At 52.6% G+C, this 13871-nt stretch overlaps 4 protein-coding genes across 4 annotated transcripts; 1 reads left to right on the top strand and 3 right to left on the bottom strand.

Annotated features, from left to right (window-relative positions):
* Window positions 1-3260: 3260 nt before the first annotated feature.
* Window positions 3261-4797, bottom strand: PHO85 (negative regulator of the PHO system; the record flags this gene model as incomplete). Its single annotated transcript, XM_051475877.1, has 3 exons — window positions 3261-4181; window positions 4229-4515; window positions 4785-4797. The coding sequence occupies 3 exons, from the start codon at window positions 4795-4797 to the stop codon at window positions 3261-3263; spliced, it is 1221 nt and encodes a 406-aa protein (XP_051320353.1).
* A 222-nt stretch (window positions 4798-5019) lies between these two features.
* On the bottom strand, window positions 5020-6021 carry J4E85_011675 (uncharacterized protein; the record flags this gene model as incomplete). Its single annotated transcript, XM_051475876.1, has 1 exon — window positions 5020-6021. The coding sequence occupies one exon, from the start codon at window positions 6019-6021 to the stop codon at window positions 5020-5022; it is 1002 nt and encodes a 333-aa protein (XP_051320352.1).
* Window positions 6022-8490: 2469 nt separating this feature from the next.
* On the bottom strand, window positions 8491-10491 carry J4E85_011674 (uncharacterized protein; the record flags this gene model as incomplete). The annotated part of the gene is made up of 1 exon (XM_051475875.1): window positions 8491-10491. One exon carries the CDS (start codon window positions 10489-10491, stop codon window positions 8491-8493), a length of 2001 nt encoding a protein of 666 aa, XP_051320351.1.
* Window positions 10492-10952: 461 nt separating this feature from the next.
* Window positions 10953-13223, top strand: J4E85_011673 (uncharacterized protein; the record flags this gene model as incomplete). Its single annotated transcript, XM_051475874.1, has 1 exon — window positions 10953-13223. One exon carries the CDS (start codon window positions 10953-10955, stop codon window positions 13221-13223), a length of 2271 nt encoding a protein of 756 aa, XP_051320350.1.
* Window positions 13224-13871: the final 648 nt, after the last annotated feature.

The following is a 13871-nucleotide window of genomic DNA, read 5'->3' as shown; positions in this document are numbered from 1 at the left end:
CCCCCCCGCCCCCCCCCCCCCCCTCCTTGTAGAGGCTTTCACACGCAGCGTGGCTTGTCGAGCGAGTATAGACGGGTCGTCGTACGGAGATTCAGTACGGTGTAGGGCTGTGGTGATGACTTGCAGATGTGCTCCGCGGCGTCGCTTAGCAAGCGAAGGTTGATGTGTGTTGCCGATTTGTACTGTCGCGTGCGTTTTGTATACGTGCCTGGTCTTCGATGAGCTCAGCGTACGTGGGAGTTGGAACTTTGCCGCGGAGCGCCTGTAGGCTGGGGATGTTGGGTTTGGGGAAAAGAAGGGCGACAGGATTTGGCGAATGGATTGGTAGAGATGTACATGTCGGGGTATCTGCACGGTGATTTGCAGTATGTGGTTGTTGCTCTTAGCTATATGTATAGGGAGTAAGACTACAGGAGAGCTTCTAATATACTCTTTTACACCACTTACCCAAATCCTCTTGATAGATACTATCTAGTTTGTTTGCAACAATCCATTTGTGTTCTCAAAGCTTCTGCAATTCGTATAATCTGCTAGTAGTGCTTAAGACCTGTAGTTTGAGTATAGGATTTCCTCGGAAAAAGATCCACGGTTCCAAAAGAAGGAAAGGTCTTGCGTTCTTCGCAACTGCTCTGAACATCTTTATCCTACTACTTATCCGCACTTATATACACACCCACATGTGTACGCCTAGTTGCCGCGCTATCTACAATATCATCCCCCGAATAGCGAAGACAAGACGGAGGAGAAACCACAAAGTGAAAGAGAGAGCAAAGTCGTAGCGCTCAATCAGAACTAGGGCAAATGCGCGAGTCGCGAGACTTAGCTCTCGTATCTTGTAGAGGGACTAACAATGCACACGGACATGAACTAACCTTGGAACCTAAGGAGAACTTACCGCGTCTCAGAGCGAGTCGCTCATTACTCTTGTTATTCTCCCGCGTCCACAGCATGTAGAGCAATTCAAGAAAGCGAAACGTAGCTACTTTAGTACAGGGTAGCTTGATAAAGTGCTACAAAAAGGCATAGAGAGATATTTGAGCGATCAGACGTGCGAACATCTTCTTAGTAACATGTAGCGCTTTTCGTTAATACAATAGTAGCTTGGCAAGATTATGAAGCGAGAACATGTCTTACTTTGTTGTCAGCTACGATTAAACATTTTTGGGTAGGGCAAGGAAGACATAGATGATCCTACATGTTTAAGCAAAATAATGAAGGTTAATCTCTTGCAGGAACTACGTAATGTCTAGAGAAACATTGTACCGAAGTATATGCGATATCCTATCATTTGCGAGAGAGAGAGGATAAGCAAAAGTGCTACAAACTACAGTACGACAGGCCCGAGCCTAATATCGCAGTATACAACCTCTATCTCTCTATCCTCTTACTAAAACTGCAAGCAAGGCCTTATCTAAACCTAGCAGAACCGCAAGACTTCCTACTCTTCTCCCTCCTTTTTCTCTAACCTATCCTCTACCTCCTAATATGCAGTATTATTCTCTACCGGCCTAACACCGTAGTTACATCTCTTCCTCCTGATTTTTCCGCTCCTCTGTAAGACCTTTACCGCCCTCTTAATCTTTTCTTCTTCTCAAATCCAAGCCCGTCAACACACATCCCCTCCACCCAGTCATCCCACCACCTTATCTACACCCAGCACACTCCACAAGCGCACACAATCTAGTAGCCATCGCGCGCCCCGACTCCATCAAGCCTCCCGTATAGCTTCTTGCTTAAGATAAGAAGATAGTGCTTCATCCTCTAACTTTCCAAGTGATATGTTGGAGAGTAAACTTCCACTTCACCCAACAGTATTACGACAACGCAGAGCGAAACAAGTCACTCACGACTTCCCTAGTATCGAAGATCTAGACGGAGAGACGGGACACTTTCGCAGATACGAGAAGTCGCAGGTGGTGATTTACTGGGGAGTAGAAGACTAGGCATTAAGCTAGAAGTAGGGTATTTATACCATAGATCAACGTAGTGTTAATGTTGCTATCCTTCCTCCTGCATGCGAGAGGAGACGGTGTAGTTCTAGCAACAGAAGACTGGTAAACAACTTGGTGTTACAGTGTAAGCTCCACTTCGTAGGCTTCTCGAGGTCGTATGGGATGTTTTCTGCAACGCATAGTTCGGCTAGGGATGTTGTACATACTAGTTCTGAGATTGCATGCGGATAAGGAAGAAGATCGATAATAGGACTAGCACGGCACGAGCAAAACGAAAAGCGTGACTACTCTGTAACAGTTAGTAAAGACAACAGAATAATCATAAGAGATAATTAAGATTAATCACGCCGCTCTAACAATAAACATACTAGAAGCTGCTCGTTAGTAGTTGCCTTCTCAAACCTGTCGGTGTATGTAGCTTAAAATGCACTCAGATCTAGTCGTTAAACTGGCGTGAGAGGAAGAAAATGGAGTCTAGCGGGTGTTAATTGGCAGTTCTCAATACACTAGTCCAGTGCTGTCTGGCAGGACTAACGTATGAGGTAGCGAACAGGCTTGAGGGCCCGGGTGAAATACCTTGGTGACGATGGCGAAGATGATGTTATCGTCCAGTTGTTTATCCAGAGGAATGCAAGTGTCCGCTTGATGACCGAAAGAGGGAAGAAGTTTGTCCGTACACGTTGTACCCGTCACTAGGAACATTGAGCAAAGGAATATATGGTATCTTTATCAAAGCAGTGTAAAGTTCGTAGTAATGCGATGTCGTTTGGGAGTAGATCCCCGATAAGAAAGAGCTTCTCGGTATGAATATAACCCTAACAGCCATCTACAGCTGTCAAATGCGACGTTAAGCATGAACCATATGCATTACAATCTGGCAGATTGAATCTGAACGCCTGGTGGAGCCACGAAACCAGACCCATTCCACCCACATCGAACAAACAAGTCCACGTGCCATATATGCAGCGCACTATCGCACACGTACGGGCGTTGAGGCAACTGAGAGCACGCGTTGGTGTAACCCAATTTCAACGTCCATGCGTAACGCATGCCGTGTTGCCAGAAAGGCTGTCCAGGCGGTACGTCATTGACCACGTACGTTTGGCCGTTCCAGACATACTAAAATCCTAGACTGAAAAACGCATCTCGCGTCGTTTGGAACCCGGGAGCAGTGTCGAAAGTTACCGCTGCAGAGCGGCAAGCATCCAGCTGCGCAGGAGTGAAAAACCATGCAATTCGCGCATCTTGGTAAACGCCATACGCCAAGTAAGCGCCATGCGCCTAGTATGCGCTCCTCCAGTATTTCTTCTAGTATGCGTTCTGAGGCACCTGGTAGCCGCCCATCTGCGCTTGTTGGGCCTGCGCATGTGCCTGTGCTTGAGCCTGCATCTGCATCTCCTGCTGCCGTTGTGGGAGATCGTTGAACCATGGATGTGACAGCGCGTTAGCCGCCGATATGCGCATCTCCGGCCGCAGCTGAAGCATACAGTTGAGTAGACTTAGCCCCACCTGGTCGACTTGTGGCAGTATGAGACGCAGGTCCTGGGTGTGGTATACGGGGAAGTTGTTCTTGTACTCTGGCAGCTGCGAGATGCCTGGCCATGATCGTTCAGACGGTGTGCCCATCAGCCGGAAGATTTTCTGCACTTGGTCTTCGTTGGTGGTTCCGGGGAACAGCGGCCGCCCGGTGTACATCTCGGCCATGATGCAGCCTGCTGACCATATATCGATGCTGGTGTTGTAGGTCCGGCTGCCGAGCAGCACATCGGGGGCGCGATACCACAGGGTTACGACTTCGTTGGAGAAGGTGTTGACTGGGATGCCGAAGGCGCGAGCGAGACCGAAATCGGCCAGCTTCAACTGGCCACGGTTGTTGATCAAGAGGTTCTGGGGCTTCAGGTCGCGGTGGAGGACGCGGGCTTCGTGGCAGAAGGCGATTCCCTTGAGCAGCTGGTACATGAAGGACTTGATGGTGGCGGGGTCCAGAGCACCGCGGTCGCCGCGCGAGTCCATGTACCGCTTGAGGTCCTTGTCCATGAATTCAAAGACGAGCATGAGCTTGTTCTCGGTGTGTATGACGTCGTGCAGCAGGACGATGTTCTCGTGGCGTAGTTCCTTCATGAGGGAAATCTCGCGGATAGCCGTCGAGGGCGTGCCTTCCTCCGAGTCGAGGTGGATCTCCTTGAGGGCTACGAGTTCGCCCGTCTGGCGGTTTCTGCCCTTGAAGACCTGCGCACGTTAGCACACCGTACACCCGACATGGCGCTCCTGCCTACCGTGGCATAGGTGCCCTCGCCGAGCTTCTCGAGCTGCTGGAAGGAGCTGGGGTGTCGGCGGTTGTCCATGGTAGGCACGATGGGCTGGGTGTAGCCGTCGCCGAGGTTGCGGACGCTGATGGACGAGTCGGTGCGGTGCGGGGCGACAAGCGTGCCGGCGTGGACGGGCTGGAGACTGCCCGGGGGCGCTCGCGAGGTGAACTTGGGGTCCCAGAGGATGGCCGAGGCGGTCGTGAGCTGGCTGGCGATGCGCAGAGGCGAGGGCGGCTTTGCGGGCTTGTCGGGGGCTGGGGCTGGTGACGCCGTCGTGGTGAGCGAGGGGGGTGTTGATTAAATAAAAGGGTCCAGTCGCGAGCACAGCAAGGCAGGGGATCTTCGTCGGCGCTTGGGTGGAGAATGACTGTTGCACGAGTCCACGGGTGGGATGTGAGTGGGTTTGGTGGGGCGAGAGTAGCCGCCTGCCTTTGCGCTATGCCCGCCAAACTTCTGCCTTCAGCCACGGGCTTTGTTCTTCATCAAATTGGCTGCTATTTCTGGATGCAGTCATTCAACGCACTGCTTTGGAGCATTTCTACTGGACACTACACGATTTATCGAATTCTGGCTTCTGACACGATATGTTTCTCCAGACAAGAGAATACTTGCTGCGTGAAGAGCACTTGGTATTAATGAACGATGCGCATCACTGATTGGTAAGAAGCTTGCGGGAAGTCGCAAACCAAGTAATCTATCGCAGCAACCTGGGATTCGTTGTAACTGTTCAGTGGTTCCGCCCATCATGCCCAAAGCCCCTAACTAAACAGGTACATCTGAGAAGGAACATCCATAATCTGCCATAACCCTTTCACCTTTGCCAATACTCGTAAGTCAAGATCCCGCTGTCCCAAACGATTCTTGGGGGTGTGATACTCAACGCCTGAGGAAGACTTTGCTTCCTGTGAGTTATCAGATGTTACTTCCTTTGCCTTCTCCTTCTCTCCGACCTCTGATCCGCTTGCAAGACCAGGATTCAAATCTGTGGAGTCGTCTTCCTTCTTGATATGTGTCCGTGTGGCACCGCCACTGCTCTCTTTTAGTTCAACGACCCAGCATACACTCGCGCTACGGAGCCTTGGATGCGGCAGTATTTCCCATTCTGAATTGTATGGCGTTGCCACGAGGCATGGTCCGTCTACGTCGAAGGTGGACATGAGAGTCTTTTGTCGTATCCTCTCTTTACGGTCTGACCACAAGTCTAAGGCTGTAGTGGAAGCATAAGCCACCATGGTGTGGCGGTGTTTCGATAATCCGGGCTTGCCAGCGAAAATGCGTTCGATCATCATAGTGAACATCATGCGCGAGAGTTGTTTCCGGATGATCAGTTTTTCGGGCAGGTTGTTCGCTTCTAGGATCTTTTGGTGTGCCTCCAAATCTTCTTCCAAGGTGGAGTCCGCTTGTAAGCTGCCAGGCGAGCGGTGATAGATCTGGTGATCCCGTGGAGTGTATGTTCCACACCAAAGTCGTCCGTGATGCATGATTCGGTCGATGAACCATAACTGCGCGAGGCTGGATCCGTGAGTCTCGTCGAGCTGTAAAGTGGCAAAGGGGCGCTCCATAACATCCGGGTGAGCGAAGAGAGTGTCGTCGACCTTATCTGGTAGAAAGTGGTCTGAACCCGGAGCCTGATCAGCTCGGACTGACTGCCATATGCTGTTGGCCAAGCCCTTCATCAATTCTCCTTCTTCGGATGCGGCCAGGGTGTACCTGACATAGTGGAGGATACTAAAGATGATCTGAGCAATTTTGTCACCCATTTGCGGGTCCTGTCGAACGCGTTTAGCATCAATCACTCGTTCAAAATGTATTCCAGTATGATCGAGGCCTTTCCATAGAGCTGATTCGCCTGGGATACGGCCCATATGTCGAAAGTCGCGAAGAGCTTGTGAGGCTATGCTTGGTTGATCGAGTCTTTGAATGAATGTGTTTTGGCGCGTATGAGCTTGTTCCAAGGTCTCTTCTTTCAGGCGCGGAAAATCCACGTGCCAGGATTTGTATGATTCCCAAGTATCAGCCCACACCGCTTGAATAGGTGTGAAGTCGATCTCACGATGCACTGACCATAGATACGAGTTGAAGAGCATTCCGTCAGCAGTGAACTCGCCTGCTTGTGTTGTTTGAAGCCTTGCGTTGATATAGTCGTGAACTTGGCAGTGATCGATTCGATGAGCAGTCCGGTGAAAGTCTTGGAACAGGGTCGGTGCACTTCGAGCACACGCATCTTCTTGATGGTCGCGATCCTGCGGTGGGTAAGCCTCTGGAGCTAACAGAGACAGGTCGCCATTGCTCAGTGCTAATGCCAGAATAGCTATACGTAGTGAACCGGAATTGGCGTTGACTTTTCTCGTGTCCAGCCGGAAATCATAATCGCACATATTCGCTACGATAGCAATTCTGTCGGCATTGAAGTAACATTCGCGATGCTTCAACAACGTCAGAGCACCTGCGGCATTCATCACAGGTCGTTTACCATAGAACCCATCCAGCTCAAACATTACAGTCTGAGGCACCGAGCTTCCTTTCTCGGCCCTTGGATGGAGACGATCTGCTGCTTCAAGCACGGATCGAGCTCCCGGATAAGCTTCTTTTCCTAGACTAAATCGCACATGATGGTATCCCATATGAACAGAGTCGCTTGTAAGCTTAGACTTCATTCGGTCGAGAATGCGCCAGAATCCAAGCACGTGTATGCAGACGAGCTTTGACTCAAACAACTCCTGGTCATCGTCGAGTGAGTGGTAAGGACGATTACGGCAGGTCTGCTCAAAGCGATGAGACGATCGGAACTTCAGACCTGGACTACGCCGAAAGGCTAGCATCAAGCCACTCCCAGCACAAATAGCCTCTTGAACAACCCACGCTCGGGTATACCACCGATCGTGACTAGTTCTATCGAGAAATTCAAGTATTCGCTCGCAGAAAGGCCAATCCATCATATCTTCATAGCGTCTTGGGTCATGATAGAGCAGCGCCTCGATGGCCGTGAGTTGCTCCTGCGATGTGATCTCGACGTCCAGCAAACCCACTGTGACCACAGCTCTGTTGTAAACAATGTCCATAGACTGTATTCCAAGTTCTTGTTCATTCCAGTCTTCTTTCGGGCTGTTCTCAGTCGGTTGGGGGAGACATTCTTGATCGATCCATATCATGCGAAGGCCATATGAATTGGCGAAGTCTACAGCGCGATCTAGAACGTCGTCAAGGGCACGGCTAGTTCGAACACGCCCGTCGAGGTCCCGGACCGTGTATGTTCTTGGAGTCGGGGGTTCTCCATGAGGGGGCCAGCAATATGATACTGCCGCATAGTGCCCACATAAGTCGCGCCAGTGGCGACTTTCATCATTGAACAATTCTGGGTATTCAAGCACCGGATTGACCAGACGGAATTTCATGGGCTTCCACTTGTGTGGGAACTCGGGATACGAGGCACAAACTCGGCATTTGAGCTGTTCGGAATCGTTGTGACTTTCTGGTCGTACAGCCATACCAACTCTTTTTGGAATTCGAGCTGCAGGATTACCAAGACTCAAGTTTGCCGCGTGTCGTTCCATTCCGTCTTCGTCATCGCTATCGAAACCGTTGGTTTTGGAGTCGGAATCATCGTAGACCAAAAAGCGGATACGCCTTGACGCCCAATGTCGAGCTTCGTCGCGTTCGAATTCAAGCTGGGAAATTTTCTCAATCTGCGCAAAGACCTCTGGTCCTAGAGACGTCGCAGGGGTCTTGAGGTCGTTCTCCATATTTGCTGTTTCCTTCAGATGATAGAGTTTGTTGATGACAATCGTACTTGGGACCCTTTATATCCTAAGGATCTCGAGCTTTAAGTACCTCTACTTGGGTGTAGGTAAGAGCTGCTAGGCTGTGCTGGAAAAGCCACACTCATCGGAAGCGCTTTCACGTGTGGTAGCACCAGCCACTCAGCAGTCTCTGGTTCGATCGAAAATAAAAGCCGCCACTCGCACGCATTACTGCATGCTGCACGACGGGCATCCGAATCGTTTGAGATAGAAGAGGCTGTGTAACGAGGCTGTGTAATAAAGACCGGTAAAAAGGATGCGACTCTGTGGTACGTACGCTCATGTATGTATTCAAGCGGCACAGTCGGCATTCAAGATTGCCCCACGTTCTCGTCCCGATCACGTCACACGCGCGAAATTTGGCGACAACAAACCGAACAGTCGATTAACGTCTGCATTACCTATGTTCGATTACAGTGAGATGCAAGATCATCCGTTTCCAAGCGTGAAGAACGCTCGTCTCTTCTCCCTCGCCTCCTGCTCTGAAGACGTGCCTTCGTTCTTGGGCCGTCCGCGCTTGCCCTTCTTGGAAATCGTCTTGGAGACACTAGACTGCTTCTCGAAAGCTGCCGGTGGGGGCGGCAGCGGTGTTGTAGACTTGACAACCTCCTTGATAGTCTGTTTGGAAAGGCAAAAGTCTATATGCGCATTGAAGCTTGCATCGTCGGGCGCCTGCGGGATGGAGCAGATGGGGCATCGCCATTGTGGTTCGGCTGGCAGCTGTTCATCCTGCTGTTGCTCCTGTTCCTGAGACAGCTTCTCTAGCTCGTTCATTTCGTTATTTCGTTCTTGTCGTGCGGCTTCCTCGAACTCTTCCTCAGGCCATGTCTCCCATGCTCCTTCGTCTTTGGAGGTAGGCGTCTTAGTGGTGGATGAAGATGTCTTGGCTGCGCGGCCGAAGAAGTCGATTCCAGGCTTCTTCGTGCTGATGATGTGCGTAGCTCGTAAACCCATTAAGCGTAGTTTCATGTTCGGTATCTCTTTCATGAGCTTCTCTAGCATTGGTAGGCTGTATTTGAAGAGGTCGTCTGCTTTGTGTATGGCAAAAGGTGGTGTCGTCTGTCGCGTGTGTACTTCGTAGGTGTGGAGCTTGATCTTTATACAGAGCGTTCTTCCTTTGTACTCGGTGCGTTTGAGATCCCCTTCTAATTCTTCAGCGATATGCCGAAGCTTGTCACGCAGGGCATCGCGGCCCTGTAGCTCTCTGAAGGTGGTCTCAGTGCCGACGCTCTTGCGTTCATGATCTTCCGCTGGCTTAATGACGGTACGCCCTAGGCCCAGATAGCACTGCATCAAGAATTGAAATGCTTTCTGCCCGAATAGCTTTGCCATGTATGCTCGATGTGCGTATATGTCTCCGCATGTCTTGACGCCTATGGCATCCAGCTCTCGTTCGAAGACGCGACCGATACCGTTGACCTTTCGCGTAGGCAGGGTCTTCATGAACTCCATGATCGTCTGCCTGTCGCTGGCAAGCAGGAACTGCCCGTTTGGCTTGTTCTGATTTGAGCAAATCTTGGCGAGTTTAGCATTGGCGGCGATGCCAGCGGAGACGGTGATCTTGGCTCTCGCAAAGACGTCTGCGCGCAGCTGGCTCACAGCTTCCTCGGGTGTCATGTGGTGCTCCTGGCAGTATTCAGTCAGATTGAGGTACGCCTCGTCGCAACTCGCACTTTGGAAGTCGGGATCGTATAGCGCCAGTACTTCGCGGACCTCTTCTGCCTTGGCCATGTATTTCGCAAAGTTCATAGGAACGCAGATGAGCTGTGGACATAGCTTCATGGCGACAAAGCCAGCCATGCCGGAGCGACAGCCGAACTTGCGTGCATGATAGTTGCAGGTTGTCAGCACGCCCTTGCCGACGGCGAACGGAACGTCTTTCAGCTCCGGGCGATCCAGCTCTTCGACTGCCGCATAGAAAGCATCGCAGTCGAGGTGTACAATGACCTGGCTCAGGTCCCTACTCAGCTCCAGCTCAGCGATGTAGTCATCAGCTCTGCGTTGGTCGGAGGTCAAGTCGATCTTCTCCAGCTGGCGTCTCTTGTCCAAAATCTTGTTGATCTTCTCGGTGAGGTTCTTGTCCTTGACCTCCTCATTGTTGAAGAACTTGGAGCCCTTGGACGCGTTGTAGATGACTTCAGAGACCTTCGATTGGTCTACACTGTCTTGGCCAGCTTTGGTGAGCGACGGGCCGAGGAGGTGGTACTTTAGGGAGTCGTGCTCGGTGGACGTGGTTCGGGCAGGCTGTGGCCGCTCAGGTATATCTCGGGAGGATTCATCTCCTTCGGCGGAGGTCATGGTGGTTGCGGTGGCCACTCGAGGCAGGTTGGACGCGTCGTGACTACGGTGACTGGGTGCATGCTGGGGCACGTGTGCGCGACGGGGCTGCGCGCATGATGGTGGTGAATGGGCGGACCCTGCATCGCTCATGGTAGGTGGGGGGTCATTTTGTGAGGGCGACAGGAGGCCCCATAAAAACGCGAGATGAGGCCCTCTCGAGGTCATGACGCGCTTTCACGTCTACTCCCCACTCGGCCTAGCGGCGTTTGAAAGCCTCCAGGATCACTCAGGGCCACCAAAGTTACTTCATCTCGCACCAACACAGACGCCTCCCCACCTGAACCCTTCTCCTGCTCCTGTCTGGCCCCCGACCATGGACTGGACGCCAACCATCTGCACTCCTCCACCGCTGGCATTGTAGAAGTGGGGCAATACACGTAGAGCCGTGCTGTATGACCTGCAGACATCCGACACGCTACTAGCGTCCATCAACACACCATCGTCAACACCGCCATTACCCCCCGAGCCGCGCCCATTGCCCCCCGGCAAGGCCATGATCTCCCTCCGCATCCGCAGTATAACACCACAACTATAGCCGCACTCACCAGAGGATGCCCATCGAACGAACCGACCGAAATAACCCACGGCCGCTGAAGCCGACGCTCGCCAGCACCCGAACCGCCGCGAAGACGCCCTTGACCCCGAGGCTTGCCGTTGCGCCCACCGCCTCCTCCACCGTCAGCTCCTCGAGCACCCGCACCGCCCGCACCAGCAATGGCACCACGCCCAAGGTTGCGGCCCCGGCGCCCTCGCACAACGAGGTGACGCCCATCAAGCCCTTCCTGAGCAGCAATGTCACGCCTCGCTCTTCCACGAGAAAGTCACGGGTGGGCGTAGACAGCGCCTCGTCTACGCCCAGCGGCACCCCCTCTGTTACCCCGAGCAGCTCGCGACCAGGCTCCACGGTAGACCACCACACCAGGGACCAGACTGGCGGATTCAGTGGGCACAGCGCGGTTGGAAGGAGCGGTTCGTCAGCAGTAGGGGGACGACCGCGCAGTACACCAGGACCAAGCAGCAGCCATGTCACGCCGACCCCGAGGCCGTCGCTCTCCATGTACAATACCGCTCCGTCCGACGCTGGCAGGAAAGACGCTTCATCCCTGTTCTTCCATGCCAATGACGCACGTCCTCACGAACAACCAGCACCGGTACCGGCACCCACGAAGAAGGCGCCCGCATTCTTCTACGCCGACGGAAGACAAGACGAGCCCCCTGCGAAGCCCACCGTGCCATCGCCACCGCTGTCGTCCCTGGGCAGATCTCAGCCCGAGAGCAAGTTCTTCCATGCCGACTCCCAGCCCGAAAGCAAGTTCTTCCACGCCGACTCCCTTTCCGAAAGAAAAGACCGCCAGCCGATTCTCACACCGCCGCCTCCTACATCTCCAGATCTGCTCCCGCCCTTGGAAGGCGGACAAGGGGGGTCGCTTCGCCCGCCTTCGCCTACAAAGGACTTTGCACATCTCTCATATCGTAAGGGAGCCTCTCAGGTCCGGCCAGCCCTCAGCAGAGGCAGTTCAGGAAACTCCGCTCTCGCCATGTTGACTGGATCGAACACGCCAGATGTGTCTGATGGCCCCAGACGGAGATCTAGCGTCGCCTCCACTATAAAACGAGGGCACGTCAAGAGCTCCAGTCTGTCGTCCATTGACTCTGTCACGAGTGCGAAGAAGGCACCGACTAATGAACCATCCGCCATGCAGCCAAGCCCACTGCAGACCGAGAATCGTGCCTCCCTCCCCGATGATGCAGCACCTACGCCCGCTCGTCGCTACACCGCATTCTCCCCTGTTGGCTCCCCAGTCTCAGCAAGTCCAACGAGAGATAGCAAAAGGAACAGTGATAGCAAGAGCGCACTTGAGATGATGAACGAACTTGCTGCCAATGCACGAAGGGAGCGTAAAGTGCTTGACCTCGAAATCAGCAACTCTTCGCTTCTGGCCATCAACAGATCATTGGAGAAGGAAGTCCGCAAGCAAAAGGCGGAGCTCAGACGCTTCCGTCGCATGAGCCGAGCTGGGCATTTCTCTGCCGATATGGCTAGCTCGCCTCCTGAAACTTCGGCCATCGGCTCTGGAAATATAGGGGACCTGTCGGACATGTCTGAAGCAGAAGAGGAGGACGAAACACCTGAGGAGGAAGAGGAGGACCCAGAGGACAGCGAGTCTTCTTTCGACGAGGGCGCTTTGAGCCCGAGCGCTCAGCTAGAACGAGACGAAGCACACCGCTCACGTGACGAGAAGCGCCTCCAGCTCGACCTTTCCAAACATCGCGAGATGTTGAACGACAGCCAGAAGATGAACCAGAGCCTTAAGAAGTGTCTTGGATGGACAGAACAGCTGATCAAAGATGGTCAGAAGGCGTTGGAGTACAAGGTGCACGTCAGCGATGTCAAGATTGGTGGCCGCGTGCTCGTTGCGGAAGACGATGACAACGATGCCGCTGAACCACAGGAATCTAGGGGTCTCCTCAGTCCCTGGAGTCCAATACACAACGCCATCGACGCACTAGACTCGCCTTTCTTCCCTCAATCCGATCGCGTCATCGACAGGGACAGCGGCATAGACCTCGAAGGTCTCGAACACATGGATCATCACAGCGACCATTCTCGTGCAGCATCACCCACGGACGACGGACAAGATCAGTCTAGGAGTCCTGTCAAAGAATTCCGTCCCAAACTACCCGGTACATGGATCTCCTACGCAACGACCCGCGAGTCCGACCTCAAGAAACACGAGACCCTGAGTCCCCTCGGTTCGCCCTTCGAAGAGCGAATCAGATACCTCCACGCGTCGATTGACGCTCTGGAAGCATCTTCATAACCACACATACGCACGCACGCACGCATGCACAGCTCACACTTATCTCTCTCTTGCTTTGCTCAACTTTGCACATACCCAGCTTTTTTCTCACTTCATCTTGCATGCATAGGGCACAACGGCGTTACACCATAAAGGACATTTTGCATTTTCCACCTTACTTCCAACCCGGCGCACAACGGCACAATGCGTCGAATGCGATTTCGACGCCCCCCACGACCATTTCCTTTGTCTTTCCTTTTCACGGCCGCGATACTATACATATACATACTCTCGTTCAACTCCATAATGTTTTTGAATCTACGGCCTACGTCAACAATCTTGGAAAAGATATTGACGTTTCGCTGTTTTTACTTGGGCTCGTGTCTACGCGTGTTGTGTGCACAAAGTCAGTTCGGTTTTTATGATACCCCCCACAACTACTACTACTACTACTCAGTTGCGAGAGAGAGAGTTTATATTGAAAATCTTTACATAGCCAATATACGTCGCTTTACACTTTGGAAGAACCTTGTTGGGATTTAGTGTTGCATGTGCTTGAAGGTTATCGGGATGAGGTCGTTTTAACGCGTTACGTTGCTTAAGTTTAGGTTTGGCACCCACGTGAGTACAACACTTTGCTTCATCACATGACCGTCTCTGCCGTGAATC

Source organism: Alternaria conjuncta (assembly GCF_024043145.1).
Source record: "Alternaria conjuncta strain BMP 0040 chromosome Unknown scaffold_40, whole genome shotgun sequence".
NCBI lineage: Eukaryota > Fungi > Ascomycota > Dothideomycetes > Pleosporales > Pleosporaceae > Alternaria > Alternaria conjuncta.
This window is presented reverse-complemented; position numbering and strand designations above follow the sequence as displayed.